The 17,511-nt window shown below is 42.8% G+C and overlaps 1 protein-coding gene across 2 annotated transcripts in view; it reads left to right on the top strand.

The window, feature by feature from the left end:
* ATOSB (atos homolog B) overlaps positions 1-17,511 on the top strand; it is a 72,753-nt gene that overhangs the window by 38,231 nt on the left and 17,011 nt on the right. The window contains exons 1-3 of one of the 2 annotated variants that reach the window (XM_073680373.1): positions 1,759-2,020; positions 9,906-10,120; positions 10,522-10,655. In XM_073680373.1, the coding sequence (XP_073536474.1) occupies positions 1,890-2,020; positions 9,906-10,120; positions 10,522-10,655 (480 nt within the window). In that variant the 5' untranslated portion in view covers positions 1,759-1,889. Of the gene's footprint in view, positions 1-708; positions 2,021-9,905; positions 10,121-10,521; positions 10,656-17,511 lie in introns of those variants that run through there. The other variant, XM_073680372.1, reaches the window with a different exon arrangement.

Below are 17,511 nucleotides of genomic sequence, written 5' to 3' on the forward strand. Positions count from 1 at the left end.
CAGGGAAGTTTTGTGGTGCACGCCTAGTTGGTTGTGGGGAAAAGTTGCTCCATTATTACTGGGGGGCATAACTTTGGAAAAGAGGGGCAAAAAATAAAATGAAAAACTGTACCAGAATCAGTGGAGTAATGACAATTAGAAAAGCTGCTCATTTTAAATAAAAAAATCCAGTGAAACGTCCCCTTTAAGTAATTAAAGGATATGGACACCTCCAGGGACCTTTTTTATTTTTCTTAAATCTGTAGTGATGTACATGCCTTTATCAACACAGACTACATCAAAGTTGAGCTTAACTCTGATGTCATAAATCAGTAAAAAAGAGCTCAGAAGAAAACAACAAACAAGTTCCAAACTCCTGAAAGAACGAGTTCACTGACAGACTATCAGTTCACTCATTCTGCTGCCAGCAATGTGAAGGGAAACCAAGAGTCAATAAAAACCAATTGGTGCAAAATTTGTAGTGAAACTTCATTCTAAAAAAACAAAAATTGCCCCCAAAGGACTTTAAAATGTGTTTTCATATGTAGAATGACCTGATGCCTGTTGTGTGCCAACAGTAGGGCAGTGATAAATGGGGCAATGCGGCTTTAACCCCCTTAACAATCTGTGACATAATTTTTGCCTAAGTAGAAAAAAAATAATATGTCTCAAAAGTGCAAAAATATTGGATATTGGTCCTGGTTTTGATGTCTTGTCTTCTTTTCTCAGATGCAGAGCTGCCTGGAATCACCGGGGTTTGAGTAATCCACTGGAGAAAAGCTCTTCTCTGGCCCCATCAATACACAGAAGACTTCACTGGAGGTTGCCCATTTCCATAGTCTATCCAACTCTTCGGAGGCTCCATTGTGCTGGACCCATGAGGCATATCCAGATGGATCCACCACCCAAGCAGGAGGAGAACGGTGGTGAGAACAGCCGGTCTACATCTGTGGATGTAACTTCTCCAGGCCAGACTGGTGTTCTTAATGCTAGTCAGGATTGCAGAGTATTGGTAGAGTATCCTGAGAATGAGCACAAACTCCAAAAAGTCTACCACGTCTCCATAACATCTGATAGCCCTGGGCCTAAAGCCATTTGCCGACAAGCCTTGAAGAGGGGACCACCAGAACAGATTCCTGAGCCACCAAGGAGCCCAAGGAGGGCTTTCTGGGGTCATGCTAAAAGTGAGTGTCCACCTGGGAATTACCAGTCTGATGGGGACTATCTGAGCTGCCCACTAGCCGATGATGATGATGATGACACTTTTGAGGACGGATTGCTTACAGAAGATATCCCAACGTGTAGTTCTGCTCAGCATTTCTCCCATAGCGGGTTAAGAGTCGTTGAACACAGAGCTGAAGGGTTTTATTCCCAGGAGCCTAAAGACAGGCGACTAACCATGCAGTCTTACCCTAAAATTGCTTGTAGAAAGACTTACTCCCCTTCTCCTTCACCCTGCACCAATTTGCACAAAAGGAGCCCAAAAGAGACACAGCTGGAGGACTCCCAAGGATTGTCCACTGCCTCTGAAACCAACGGATCAAACGTCTCCTTTGACCCTAGGACTTCTGAGGAGTCCACCAGCAACCAGCACATACTTGATAATGTTTTGCACAACACTGCCCATCCAGAGACGTTGACAGAAAACTTGGAGGCAGTTAGCCTTGGTGGCAGTCACAGCAGTGCCAATGGCAACTCCGTCGTGGGTCTGTCATCTTTAGACACATCCAAGGAAACCTCTCTACTTTGTATGCAAGATCAAAAGCCACAGACTGCAGATGGAGAAGACCCTGGCTCATTAGAGAGGACTCCTCCTGGGCTTGCCCGCCTGTGCTCCCCAGCAAGTGGCAGCACGGCAGTCAAGAGGAAGCTCCTACCTTCTACTGAGATTGAAGACTCCTGTTCCGAAGATGAAGGACACGGCAAAAGATGGAGGGGAGGGGAAAGCTGCCAGACACTCCATGGGTCCTGCAGAAGCACAGATTCCAAGGCCGCACCTTTTTGGAACCATCTGTTGCCAACAGCCAGGAATTCTCCGAAGGTAAGATGGCCTCCAGGAATCTAAAGCTACATTATTTTAAGCGTGTAGTAACAGGGCATGTGCTGTGGGTGCTGAGTTTTGGGGTCGAGTGGAGGTTCCAACAACAAATTGTGGGGGACCTGGGCGGTATCCAAAGGGGATTGGTAAGGAAAGTACTAATCCTTTTGTTGTTTTTACCATTCTAAACTTTTTTTTTTTATTAGAGGGAGGGTCTTCTCTTCTAGCTACATAGGGCTACTTTGGAATTCCCCAATGTTCAATGGGTGTAGCCATATTCTCTGTGGCTGAAATCTGATATTTTTTTCATCTCCTGAGGTCTTCAGATTGGTCCTCTCCACTTTTGTTGAAAATTATAATTATTGGGTGTTCCACTAAAGTAAATCTACTTGCAGTTTTATGAAATGTAACAAATACTTTTTCTCTTTTTTTTATGTTAAACTTTGTTTTATTCTTTAGTCACATTCAAAGCTACATTCAGGATTTTTCTGGCTTCCTGTTGGCTCTCAGGATCTGATCTCTGTTAGTTTTCAGAACCCAACATCTTACTAGTCTGCATGGAGCTTGTGGTGGTGTGTAGGGTCTTCATCTGTGCGAAAGACATATATTTAGGGGCAGGGCTGGGTGTGTTGGTTGATAAGTTAGGTAATCGTAAAGCATTCTAAATTTTATGAAGGCATATCCGTTTTTGATTGTTGATTTAGTCCCATGTGCTGGTTTTAGAAAACAATACCTTTACATTAGTAATAATGAACAGACTCTGACCCCATCTTCTATGTTGAAACGTCTAATGAGCGTGTGCAAAGGTCCTTGTAAAGCGAGAGGAAAAGCTGTGACTTTACCCGTCACTGTAATTCTGCCTCTGAAGATAATGAGGCTGCTGAAAACTCTTCCTAAAATGACAGGAAGTAGGAGTGTTAAAAAAAAATAATAAAAAAAAAGCCCCTGTGTGCCAGATTACTATTTTTTGGGTTTTTTTTTAATAAAGATTGTGATATGAAATAAAATTGCCAATTTTTTTTTAATTTTTACAGTACATTTAACTCAAAAACATGGGTCGTTTCTTGACACATTCCCTTTTAAGTAGATTGGTTTCTAGTGGCAAAAATATCTTTGTTTTAATTTAAAAAAAAAAAAAAAAAAAAAAAAAGTACAGCTACAAAGTGGCAGAAAAGTTTAAAGGGATTTTCCAAGATTAGAAAAACATGGTTGCTTCCTTCAAAAAAAAAAAGCATGCCATCCCAACGTTGTGTGCGGTATTACAGCTCTGTCTCATTCTCTCACTGAGCTGCAATACCAGATAAAACCATGGACAGGGGTGGCGCTATTTATGACTAACTAAGGCTGAGTTATGATTGGTTGCTACAAGCACCGTAGTTCTTTTTTGGGCATACATCTGATCGAGGTCCTGTGTGTGAAGTGCCCCTTTAAGTCATTGTGGTCAAACACAGGCTTGACACAATTCTGGATTTAATGCAGTGCTTACGAAAACGGCAAGATGATGAAAGCGCGAGGATACATGACGTGCGGTGACACAAGACATTTGTGACTATATCGCAGAATGTGTGATAACTGCACACCCCGACAAACACTTGTGTAACAGGAAGCGCACGGGGGGTGGAAATCGCCCATAAAAACATTAATAAAGGGAATTTCTTCATTCTTATGAAACATTCGCATTTCTCTTGTAAATGACTAAGATGGCTGAAGCCAAACATCTCCGTTCTGAAAGTGTCTGGTGAACACTAAAGGTTCCTGCCGTGTTCGAGATCACCCTAAATCTGCTGTAACCTCAAAGCCTTATGTTCACATATGACGCGCCCCCTGGGCCGTGGGGTTACTTGGCAGGGCCATGGGTATCAACGGGGTCACGACCCCTGCTGGTGGAGCGGCCGCTCCGGCCTGTGCAGCGCCGGGTGCAAATTTGGCATCAGGAGCATTAACATGTGCTCCGGCGGCTTGCTGGTCGTCGGCCATGGTTGCGCCCCCCTAGTGAACTGGAGCTTACCTTCTTCACTTCTCATCCGGTAGGCCGCAGCTCCGCGGGCGACTGTCTTCTTCCAGGACCTTGCGTCGCTCGCGTCTGACGTCAGAGCGTCCTCTGGGCTCCTTCCAGGACCTGACGCTTCCTGGTTCGACGTCAGGGGCGGGGCGTGTCCTGGGCTTCGCGCGCTTCCAGCGGTTACGCCTCTCCGAATCCCGCGGTTACGCCCCTCTTCTTCCCGCGCGGCGACAGGAAGATGGCGGACAATGGCGGGAAATCACGGGAATGGCGGGAAACCTTCACCACAGTGAGTATCACAGTCTTTTAAGGCGCACAGTACCCGGTGGCAACGGGCACGCTATCCTGTTCCTGACGCCAGAGCTGACGCGCCCCCTGGGCCGTGGGGTTGCTCGGCAGCCGGGCCTCTTATGGATGCCGGTATGGGGAATATCACGGTGGCTGGCTCGGTCCGTGACCCAGGGCGGTCAGTAAAAAGGGGGAAATATTTATAGGGGATTTGTCGTGACGTCACCTGTGGAATGCAGCTAAAGGGAGCCGCCTCTGCGGAGCAGTCCTCTGGAGCGGGTGTTACGGCAGCAGGGATGGTGTGGCTCTCCACAGGTAGAGCTAGCTCCAGGGCAGTGTGGGGTGTAATGGAGGATGCCAGGGAGAGACGGCAGGACAGTCCCAGAGGAAAGACGGACACTCACACGGGGCTTCAGTACCTTTACTGGTGATGGTGCAGGCACGGTCCAGGGTACTCCGGGCGAAGGTTGCACTTTTGGACTCTCCCCAGTGAGTGGATATAAGGCCTCCTGATTCGTGGCTTTACTCGCTAAGCTTCTGGCCTGCCTGGAACTAGGCCTAGCTTGGTTACTGTCTCTCTTTTCACCTGGTGGTAGGGCCTTCTCTTGGAGATCACTCTCCCTGGACTTTGGGGCCTCCGTGACTCCTAGCCCTGGTACTGTAGTCAGCGTTTGGTAAACCTGGGACCTGTAGTCCTCCAGGGGTTTCGGTGGTCCCTACTGGGTGTAAAGGGTCCCTGTAGGCGGTGTCCGGTGTATATATATATATAATATATATATATATATATATATATATATATATATATATATATATATATATATATATATATATATATATATATATATATATATATATATATATATATATATATATATATATATATATATATATATATATATATATATATATATATATATATATATATATATATATATCGGGGTGAGCCTGGTATGCTCCTCTGCCCCCTCACTACTTCTTCCTTCTCCTCTCGCCTTCGGCCCACTCAAGGCCCTCACTAGGCCTTCACACGTGTTGTAGGCCTTTGCTCGCCTAAGCACAGCAGCCAGTGTGCTGCCTCTTCGCTGCTCTCTGAGCGTCAGCACGCTCTCAGCTCACTCTGAGCTCTGACTGAAAAACTCAACTGACTGGCTCCACCCTCCCTATATATATCCCTAACGGGCTCCCTCTGGTGGTCTGAGGTGGTAGGGTGGAGGTGTGTGAATGTGTGAGGGCCTCTTGTGGAGAAGTCCATCCATGCACCCTTCTGGGTTCTGTGGCACCAATGCACAGAGGGCGCCACACATACATTTTTTTAATGAGGATTTTCAAGCTAATTCTGCTACAAAAACTGCTTCAAATGCTCTTTGAATCAGCGACCTGTTGGTAAATGGTAAAAAAAATAAAACATCCCACATGTGGAAAAAACAAAACAAAATGTGAACTATAGGGCTATGTGCACAAGATTTATTTAGTGATCAGGCAAACCCGATGAGTTTTTAAAGCGGAAAACTCTTTAGGAAATTCTAAGTTTCTTTTTTCTGAGGCATCTTTTGTGCCTTTTTTTTTTTGTCATATTCTGAGCATTTTTCCAGTGTTAACTTTTTTTGATGCGTTTTCTGCAGCAAAATTCACCTGAAAAAGATGTCTCATGAGCACAGCCTAGGTGTCATCTCCCCCCCCCCCCCCTTTTGAGAGCTATAGGAAGAATTTTCAAGAGTATTTTATAGTCCTTTTTATGTTGATTTTGGAGCAAAATCAGCTTTTACATCCTCCATAGAAAATTATGTAAACTTATCCTAAGGGTGTGTTCACACAGTTTATTTTTTATTTTTTGCTGAGTTTTCAGAGCAGAAACCTGTCCAACTCTCCAATCAAAACTTGTACTTTTTGGACAGTTTCTGCTCCAAATACTCAGTGGTGGCCATTAGGGTATTTTCCCACCGAATCTTTTATTTATTATGTGTTTTAACATGGATTTTTCCTGAATAGAAATATATATACAGTACAGACCAAAAGTTTGGACACACCTTCTCATTTAAAGATTTTTCTGTATTTTCATGACTTTGAAAATTGTACATTCACACTGAAGGCATCAAAACTATGAATTAACACATGTGGAATTATATACTTTACAAAAAAGTGTGAAACAACTGAAAATATGTCTTATATTCTAGGTTCTTCAAAGTAGCCACCTTTTGCTTTGATGACTGCTTTGCACACTCTTGGCATTCTCTTGATGAGCTTCAAGAGGTAGTCACCGGAAATGGTCTTCCAACAATCTTGAAGGAGTTCCCGGAGATGCTTAGCACTTGTTGGCCCTTTTGCCTTCACTCTGCGGTCCAGCTCACCCCAAACCATCTCGATTAGGTTCAGGTTTGGTGACTGTGGAGGCCAGGTCATCTGGCGTAGCACCCCATCACTCTCCTTCTTGGTCAAATAGCCCTTACACAGCCTGGAGATGTGTTTGTGGTCATTGTCCTGTTGAAAAATAAATGATGGTCTAACTAAATGCAAACCGGATGGAATAGCATGCTGCTGCAAGATGCTGTGGTAGCCATGCTGGTTCAGTATGCCTTCAATTTTGAATAAATCCCCAACAGTGTCACCAGCAAAGCACCCCCACACCATCACACCTCCTCCTCCATGCTTCACGGTGGGAACCAGGCATGTAGAGTCCATCCGTTCACCTTTTCTGCGTCGCACAAAGACACGGTGGTTGGAACCAAAGATCTCAAATTTGGACTCATCAGACCAAAGCACAGATTTCCACTGGTCTAATGTCCATTCCTTGTGTTCTTTAGCCCAAACAAGTCTATTCTGCTTGTTGCCTGTCCTTAGCAGTGGTTTCCTAGCTGCTATTTTACCATGGAGGCCTGCTGCACAAAGTCTCCTCTTAACAGTTGTTGAAGAGATGTGTCTGCTGCTAGAACTCTGTGTGGCATTGACCTGGTCTCTAATCTGAGCTGCTGTTAACCTGCGATTTCTGAGGCTGGTGACTCGGATAAACTTATCCTCAGAAGCAGAGGTGACTCTTGGTCTTCCTTTCCTGAGGTGGTCCTCATGTGAGCCAGTTTCTTTGTAGTGCTTGATGGTTTTTGCAACTGCACTTGGGGGCACTTTTAAAGTTTGCCCAATTTTTCGGACTGACTGACCTTCATTTCTTAAAGTAATGATGGCCACTCATTTTTCTTTACTTAGCTGCTTTTTTCTTGCCATAATACAAATTCTAACAGTCTATTCAGTAGGACTATCAGCTGTGTATCCACCAGACTTCTGCACAACACAACTGATGGTCCCAACCCCATTTATAAGACAAGAAATCCCACTTATTAAACCTGACAGGGCACACCTGTGAAGTGAAAACCATTTCCGGTGACTACCTCTTGAAGCTCATCAAGAGAATGCCAAGAGTGTGCAAAGCAGTCATCAAAGCAAAAGGTGGCTACTTTGAAGAACCTAGAATATAAGACATATTTTCAGTTGTTTCACACTTTTTTGTAAAGTATATAATTCCACATGTGTTAATTCATAGTTTTGATGCCTTCAGTGTGAATGTACAATTTTCATAGTCAAGAAAATACAGAAAAATCTTTAAATGAGAAGGTGTCCAAACTTTTGGTCTGTACTGTATGTATATATGTATGTATATGTGTGTGTGTGTGTATATATATATATATATATATATATATATATATATATATATATATATATATATATATATATATATATATATATATATATATATATATATATATATAATATTTTGCACCAAGAAAAAAAAAAAGCTTCATGTTTTTTTCCCCCCTGCTTCTATTTATTCGTCTGTCAAATTTGGAGCTTTTATTTTTCTTTCAAGCTGCTATTTCCATACTGAAGACAACTTATTGAAAAAAAACAACAATACCCCACACCATGTGCATTATAGGTATGTTTAAATCTATAAGTAGCTTATTCAAAGAGTATTTAAGGCGGTTTTGATGTGGAATCTGCTTTAAAATCCACATAAAAAATCTGTGAATGGAGCCCAAGTAATTGACTCTTCCTCTTTTGCTTTATTCAGCCTCCACTTAGTTTTCCAAGTAACAGACGGAATTGAGCGAGGATTACTATATTCTCCATAACCCATAAAAATCTTTGGAAACTATCCAAAAAGTAACGGCTCTGGGAAGTTTTCTTGTACGTGACGCCAAAATACTCCGCGGTAAGATGGAGGCCAGGAGTCCAATTGCACATAGAGGGAAGCGGGGAACATGGTGTGGGAGGGATGGGGGCAGGTTTGGCCTCCAGCTCTACTAGATCAGGTCTTGTTTTGCCATAACAGGGACTGGGAATTGTATGACGGCATAACGTGGTTGATTTTGTGAATTTGGGCAAGTATGGTGCTAGATTAAGCTTCTAAAAAGATCCCCATCTTTCTTAGACGCCAAAAGAGAATAACGCACGCAGTGAGAATTGTCCTATGATATACCCTGCCGCCATTGTCCCTGTGCTGTCCCTGAATAATCTTCAGGCACCAGCAATCCCCCAACACCGTTCAGTGCCTGAGATCTATAGGACGCACAATGATGGCCTCCGCTCTGTGAATGGAACGTTCTGGGACAGGAGAGGACAATGTCTGCTAATCCTCTGCTATCATGGGGGTGTACACATATACAATTTAGGCTCCATTAACTCCTTCATTGTTGGTATTTGCCTCAAATGGGCCTAGATTATGTCTGCAGATGGCAGGAAGAGCAGCAAGGCCGAGGGATGAATTGTCACAGCGTGTCTCCTGTCCTGTACAGAAGAGCGGTACTAGTAGTAGTTGTCAGGGATGGACATAGAAATCCACAGGGCCCCACAGTCAAAGTTCTAATTTTTATAATATATAGTGGTGTGAAAAAGTTTGTCCCCTTCCTGCCTTCCTATTCTTTTGCATGTTTGTCACACTTAACACTAGAACTACTGATGGAGTCATTTTGACTCCTTTCGTTTTTTATTTCTCTTCTGTGACTACATTTTTCTGAATTCCGGCTTGAAACTCGGTGACTTTTCCTCAAATATGATGTGAAAAAAGATTTTGTGAGAATAAATAATTTTGGTGAAAAATTTGCGCGTTTTTTTCAAAATTTACCAAGAACTACTGAAGGGAGTCATTTTGACTCCCTACTATATTTTGAGGTCCTTTTGTCACTAAATGTTGCTATAAAGTTTTGTGCATAATTTTTTCACTCTGTCTTATTTACCCTGATGTTCATATAGATGTAGTTCAATTTACATGTCAACTTTTCACATTTTCCTTGTGTTTTACCTGCTTGTATTACTTTGTAATGCTGAACAAAATAGCTTGTTTACTCTAGGCTCTTATCTTATGCTAATGAAGGGTGGTGTTTTTCTAAGGTCCTAGCAGGAGACAGTATTCTGGATAGTACCTTTACTTTCAGTTCAGCTGAAGAGACAAAGAGAACAGACGCAGACATACGAGCTCTGAAGACTCATACAGGTATGAATTGTTATGAAATAGTTTAGCTGTCTGTCAACTGATTCAGCCCACCTACTTTTGAAGGTGGCAGAACAGTTATTATTTCTTTTAGTTTTCATTTCATTTCTATTTTTCAGCAGGGAACTATATAGAATTATGGAATTTGTGAGGAATATGGAGAGAAGACGTTTGATAAAGTCTCAGGATATTCTGGCTACTTTGCAATCCATACCGGAGGATGAATCGGAATCCGAATTGCAGGAACATGTATTTGATTCTGACAGTGATGAAGATTTCATTCCTCAGAACATATCAAGTGAATCTGAAGACTCAGAAGGAACAAATCCAGAAGGTAAGTAGTTATGTGTATTTATTTGTTCTTCCACACACTGAGTTAGGGCCTGTGCACACTAGCAGAATTCTGGCTGAATAGCCATCTGGATATTCTTGCCGCAATACAGGCCGTACCTGCCCGCTCATGCCTGAAGCTCCGCTCCGAACCCCGGGCTGGAGCCGCTGTCAGGGACAGAGCAGCGCTTGCTTACGCGCGAGCACGGCTCCGTCCCAGACAGCGGCTCCAGCCCGGGGTTCGGAGCGGAGCTTCAGGTATGAAACTCCGCTCTGTACCTGAGCGGGCAGGTACGGGCCGGATTGTGGTGAGAATATCCGGTCGGATATTCCGCCGCTAATCCAGCCAGTGTGCACGGACCCTTACAAAACAAAAATTCTAAATATTCATCAACTTTTTTACAGATATTCCAAGCACATCAACTGGGGATCGGGCTCATGCAGTTATGTTGCCTCGTGACCATCCTCCTGGTCGTGGACAGAAAAAATCAGCAAATGTCCCAGAAATGAAAGAACAACAGATAACGATGGCGGCGAAGGTAATGCAACAACAAACACCAGAGAAGGCGAATCTGAAGGAATACTAGTTTCAGCGGATGGTATTCAATGGAAACCTGTTGAAATTGGAGAACACTTGCCTGGTAGGCGTGACAGCCAAAATATTCTTCGAGAAGCACCTGGCCCTACAGGATACGCCAGAAGAAATATCATTATCGATAGTCCTTTGAGCGCATGGCGTTTATTTTTTGATTCATATATATTGACACATATAAAGAACTGTACGCTTGCAGAAGCATGCAGGAACAATAATTTACAGTTTACTCTATCTGATGAGGAGCTAGATGCATTCATTGCGATATTCTATGCTCGTGGAATATCTGGCACGAACCGTCACTCGATTAGCAGTATTTGGTGTAATGACTGGGGAATACCGTTTTGCAAAGCGACAATGTCTAGGGACCGCTTTGTTGAAATTATGAGGTTTCTCAGATTTGATGAGAAATCTACTCGATCGGAGAGACTGCAAACGGACAAGTTTGCTCTATTTTCTACTGTGTGGGACAGGTTTATTGAAAATTGTATTGCGTGTTACAAACCTGGCCCATACATAACGGTGGATGAGCAACTTTTCCCAAGCAAAACTAGGTGTCCATTCACGCAGTACATGCCTTCCAAACCAGATAAATATGGCCACAAATATTGGCTAGCTGTTGATAAGAGGAGCAAATATCTGGCAAATGGCTTCCCTTATCTAAGCAAAGATGACACACGCCGTGCTGAGGACCGTTTAGCTGACCATGTGGTAATGAAGTTATTGGACCCGTTTTTGAAAAAAGGTCGCAATGTTACAACCGATAATTATTTTACTTCAGTAAAATTAGCTAAACAGCTAAAAAGCAAAGGAACAACCATCGTGGGAACACTGAACAAGATAAGGCGAGAAGTGCCTAAAGAAATAAAATCCATGAAAGAGGAATTGTACAACACTAAAGTGTTTAGAAATGAAGACAATTTTACACTTACAGTATATCAAGGAAAGCCCAACAAAAATGTTGTCATTTTGAGTTCCGTCCATCCAGATGTTGTTGTTGCGTCTGATTCCGCTAAAAAACTCCAGAAACGGTAAAGTTTTACAATGAAACAAAATATGGAGTAGATGTAGTGGATCAGATGGCACGAAAATATACCACACGAACATGCACAAGGAGATGGCCTGTTCATGCATTTGAAAATGCCTTAGACTTTGCGGGTATAAATGCATGGATAATATTCAAGGAGATTACCCACCAAAAAATGTCACGCAAGGCATTTTTGCAAACGCTTGTGAGAGAGTTGAGTGGTCCTTATGTCACAGATAGGGAAAAGGGTTCCACGTCCCAAGTTTCTACATGCTCAGAAGTGATGGTTCAAACAAAATTTTGCCAGATCAAAGAAAAGTGCAAGAAAAATAGATCTGTCGGAAATTGTAAGACTTGTGGTAAGTCTTTGTGTGGGCAATGTACTGCCATAAATCAAAGGCAATGCCTAAAATGCGAAACACCAAATGTTTAGAAGGTGAATTCTGCGCCATATTTTCATTTTTATGCTCCTCCACCTACATTTTCTCTGCTTTTTGTTCTTCAGTTGTTGTTTATATGTGTGCACTTGAATAAAAAAAAATGTTTGAAAAACGTCTATTATAATTATTATTTTCTGTAGAAAAATAAGAAAAGCAGAAAAAAAACAATCAAAAGCATTACTGTTGGATCTCACAATAATAATACATTACAAAAAATATAATTATTAATAAATAACCACAAATGAAACTCTAAAAATAAACGAAAACAAGCAAGGAGTCAAAATGACTCCTTTCAGTAGTTCTAGGCGGGGTCACGAGTCCAGTAGTCCTAGTGTTAAATGTTTCAAATCACAAAATAAATGTAAATATTGGACAAAGTAAACACAAAATGCAGTTTATAAATGAAGATATTTATTAAGGGAAAAAGAAATCCAAACCTACTGGGCCCTGTGTGAACAAGTGATTGCGCCCTAAACCTAATAACTGGTTGGGCCGTCCTTAGCAGCAGCAAAAACTGCAATCAAGCATTTGTGACAGCTGGCAATAAGTCTTTTACAATGCTGTGGAGGAATTTTGGCAAAATTGTTGTAATTCTGCCACATCGGAGGGTTTCCAAGCATGAACCTCCTTTTTAAGGTCATGCCACAGCATCTGAATCGGATTCAGGTCAGGATTTTGACTAGGCCACTCCAAAGTCTTAATTTTGTTTTTCTTAAGCGATTCAGAGGTGGACTTGCTAGTGTGTTTTGGATCATTGTCCTGCTGCATAACCCAAGTGCGCTTCAGCTTGAGGTCACGAACAGATGGCCGGACATTCTCCTTCAGGATTTTTTGGTAGACAACAGAATTCATGGTTCCATTTACCACAGCAAATCTTCCAGGTCCTGAAACAGCAAAACAGCCCCAGACCATCACACTACCACCACCATATTTTACTGTTGGTATGATGTTCCTTTTCTGAAATGCCGTGTTAGGCTGGTTTCACACATCCTGATTTTTCCAGTACTGGAAAAACCTGTACTAGAGAGATCCATATCTATGTGTGGCATCCATGTGCTGCATCAGGAGCACACGTACCGGTGCCTGGGAATCAGTGTACAGTTAGCGCTGTTCCTAAGCACTGGGTGCTGAACGCTGCCCTAATCATTGTCCTCTGCTTGCTTATCAGCATCAGCAGGGGATGATGATGAGAATAGTAGTCTGCTCCCGGTGTCTCCACCTGCACTGAGTGGGGCTCACGGAGTGACAGGACACCGCTCCTGAGCTCAGCGCAGCTCTGGGGCACACTCGCTGGAGCGGCTCTTCTCTTCCCTGGCTACTCGGTGTCAGAGGATTACAGCGGGGGACTTCTCTGGACAGGTGAGTATAAGGATTTTATTATTTTATTCTTATTTTTACACATGGACACTGCGGGAACAGACACTACTACTCCCAACATTGTCCCTTGCTCGTGCTGATCACAGCGCGAGCAAGGTACAATGATGAGGGCAGCATTCAGCACCCAGCGCTTGGGAACTTCGCTAACTGTACACTGATTCCCAGGCGCCAGTACATGTCACACTGATGTCACACAGATGTCATCCGTGTGTGTTCAGCGTGGGACATTTTGCGGACCATGCTGCTTGTAAAAGACTTACGTCTACGTGTGTAGCACTCGGACACACGGTCCGTGGAAACACACTGACATGTGCACAGACCAATATATTTGAATGGGTCTATGTGTGTCGGTGTCTCCAGTACGTGTGGAAACTGTCACCACTCATACCGGACGTGTGAAGAGACCTTACTTCTATGCCAGATGTAATGAGACATACACCTTTCAAAAAGTTCAACTTTTGTCTCGTCAGTCCACAGAGTATTCTCCCAAAAGTCTTGGCGAACATCATGATGTTTTCTGGCAAAACTGAGACGAGCCATTATGTTCTTTTTGCTCAGCTGTGGTTTTCGTCTTGGAACTCTGCCATGCATGCCATTTTTGCCCAGTCTCTTTCTTATGGTGGAGTCATTTACACGGACCTTAACTGGGGCAAGTGAGGCCTGTAGTTCTTTGGACGTTGTTCTGGGGTCTTTTGTGACCTCTTGGATGAGTCGTCACTGCACTCTTGAGGTACAGTTGTGCTCAAAAGTTTACATACCCTGGCAGAATTTTTCCTTTCTTGGCCTTGTTTCAGAGAATATGAATAACAAAAAACTTTTTCTCCACTCATTGTTATTGGTTGAAGCCATTTATTGTAAACTACTGTGTTTAACAAATAACACTATAACAATAATCAAAAACATCCAAATGACCTTGATCAAAAGTTTGCATACCCCAGTTCTTAATACCGTGTATTGCCCCCTCTAACATCAATGACAGCTTGAAGTCTTTTGTGGTAGTTGTGGTAGTTTTGTAGTAGTTCTCAGATGGTAAAGCTGCCCATTCTTCTTGGCAAAAAGCCTCCAGTTCCTGTAAATTCCTTGGCTGTCTAGCATGAACTGCGCACTTGAGATCTCCCCAGAGTGGATCAATGATACTGCGGTCAGGAGACGGAGATGGCCACTCCAGAACCTTTACTTTGTTCTGCTGTAGCCAATGACAGGTCGACTTGGCCTTGTGTTTTGGATTGTTGTCATGTTGGAACATCCAAGTACGTCCCATGAGCAGCTTCCGGGCTGATGAGAGCAAATTTGCCTCCAGTATTTGCTGATAACATGCTGCATTCATCATTCCTTCAACTTTTACCAAGTTTCCTGTGCCTTTGTAGCTCACACATTCCCCAAAACATCAGCGATCCACCTCTGTGCTTTACTATAAGAATTGTGTTCCTTTCATCTTAGGCCTTGTTGACCTCTCTCCAAAGGTAACGTTTATGGTTGTGGCCAAAAAGTTCAATTTTGGTCTCATCACTCCAAATTACCTTGTTCCAGAAGTTTTGAGGCTTGTCTCTGTGCTGTTTGGTGTATTGTAGGTGAGATACTTTGTGGCATTTGCGCAGTAATGGCTTTCTTCTGGCGACTCGACCATGCAGCCCATTTTTCTTCAAGTGCATCTTGAAACAGCCACATCGCTAGTTTTCAGAGAGTCCTGAATTTCAGCTGATGTTAATTATGGGTTTTTCTTTGCATCCCAAACAATTTTCCTGGCAGTTGTGGCTGAAATTTTTGTTGGTCTACCTGACCGTGGTTTGGTTTTTACAGAGCCCCTGATTTTCCATTTGTTAATCACAGTTTGAACGCTGCTGACTGACATCATCAATTCCTAGGATATCTTTTTGTATCCCTTTCCTGTGTTATACAGTTCAACTACCTTTTCCCGTAGATCCTTTGACAGTTCTTTTGCTTTCCCCATGACTCACAATCCAGAAACTTCAGTGACTTGATGAAAGATGCAAGAGTCTGTCTGGATCCCAGAAACTCACTCCGCTTTTATGCACACACACTGATTACAAGCAAACAGGTCACAGTTTACCTTTTAGAAGCCATTCAAACCCATTTGTGTCAAATTCTGTGCATGTTATCAGGCCAAAATCACCAGGGTATGTGAACTTTTGATCAGGGTCATTTGGATGTTTTTGGTTGTCATTAAGATTTAAAAAGAGAAAACACAGTAGTTTGACAATAAATGGGTTCACCCAACCAATAACCATGAGTGGAGAAAAAGTTTTTTTTTGTTATCATTCATATTCTCTGAAACAAGGCCAAGAAAGGAAAAATTCTGCCAGGGTATGTAAACTTTTGAGCACAACTGTAATTTTGGTCAGCCGGCTACTCCTGAGAAGGTTAACCACTGTGCCATATTTTTGCCATTTGTGGAATAATGGCTCTCACTGTGGTTTGCTGGAGTCCCAAAGCTTTAGAAATGGCTTTATAGCAATTTCCAGACTGATAGATCTCAATTACTTAGTTTCCCATTTGTTCCTTAATTTCTTTGGATTGCAGCATGATGTCTAGCTTTTGAGGATCTTTTGGTCTACTTCACTTCGTCAGGCAGATCCTATTTAAGTGATTTCTTGATTGAGAACATGTGTGGCAGTTATCAGGCCTGTTTGTGGCTAAGGAAATTGAACCCTGCTTCCCAAAGATGTGATAAATAAACAGTTAATGTTTTAAGGGGGTATAGAAGGGGTGGGCAATCACTTTCACACAGGGCCCTGTAGGTTTGGATTTCTTTTTCCCTTAATAATAAAGACCTTCATTTAAAAACTGCATTTTGTGATTACTTGTCTTATCTTTGTCTAATATTTAAATGTGTTTTATAATCTGAAACATTTAATTGTGACAAACATGCAAAAGAATAAGAAATCAGGAAGGGGGCAAACACTTTTTCACACCACTGTATATATATTCGGCGAAGTCATATCTCCCAACTTTTATAAACCAGGAAAAGGACATCTATTGTAGCACGTACACTGTAATTATATCCCTATAGAAGCTCCTTTGTCACCAGCGATGTCCCTTATATGGCCATTATAGAGTATGATGCTTCCAAAAATGCCCCCACCCCCTCGGAGTATGGTATCTTCACAGTGAATAATTCCCCCCCCTACACACACATACAGTATGATATTCCCATAGTTCCCTCCCGACATAAAGAATTAAGGGCCCCACATGGTATGAGGGGCCCTACAGCCCCCTTACTCAGTATGATGATCTCCACAGACCCTCACACGGTACTAGAGCCACCAAAGCCCCCCACAGTCCCCAACTCAGCATGGGGGCCCTCACAGGTCCCCATAGACCCTCACACAGAATTATGGTTTCCACAGCCTCTTATAAATGACCCTACCAGCCCCCCCCCCCTCCCACTCATTAGAATGGCACACTTAGTAATTATGGGGGCCAATCATACCAACATTTAAATAAATAATAATAAAAGAAAAGACCAAAAAAAATCTCACCTTGCCCTGTTCTCCGGCACACTACTTCGGTCTGTGCAGTGTGCGAACTGAGGCTTCAGCACAGAGGGCGCAATGTAGTGATGTCATCGCACCTACAATGCACGGAGCCTCGATTCTCCCGCAAAGGCTGAATGTCTGCGGCTCCCTGATCCACCATTCTGTTCAACGGTATCTGTGCCCTGAGAGTAAAGATACTGCTGAAGTTGTGGTGATGGGGAAGAGAAGGAGTACTCTGCCGAACGGTGCCGGGCACCCCAACTCATGGGCTCAAAAGTGGTCGTGTGGGCTGCCGATATGGACAATACGCCCCTGGTAGTTTATAGTCTTTTACATAGCAGTACTATAGTAGTTTTATTCTTGTACATCGGGGACAGTATTATAGTAGTTATATTCTTGTACATAGGAGCAGTATTATAGTAGTTATATTCTTGTACATAGGGGCATTATTATAGTAGTTAT

The sequence above is a fragment of the Phyllobates terribilis genome, unplaced genomic scaffold (assembly GCF_046119375.1).
Source record: "Phyllobates terribilis strain yellow unplaced genomic scaffold, ASM4611937v1 Scaffold_1__5_contigs__length_1240528914, whole genome shotgun sequence".
NCBI classification, from domain to species: Eukaryota; Metazoa; Chordata; class Amphibia; order Anura; family Dendrobatidae; genus Phyllobates; species Phyllobates terribilis.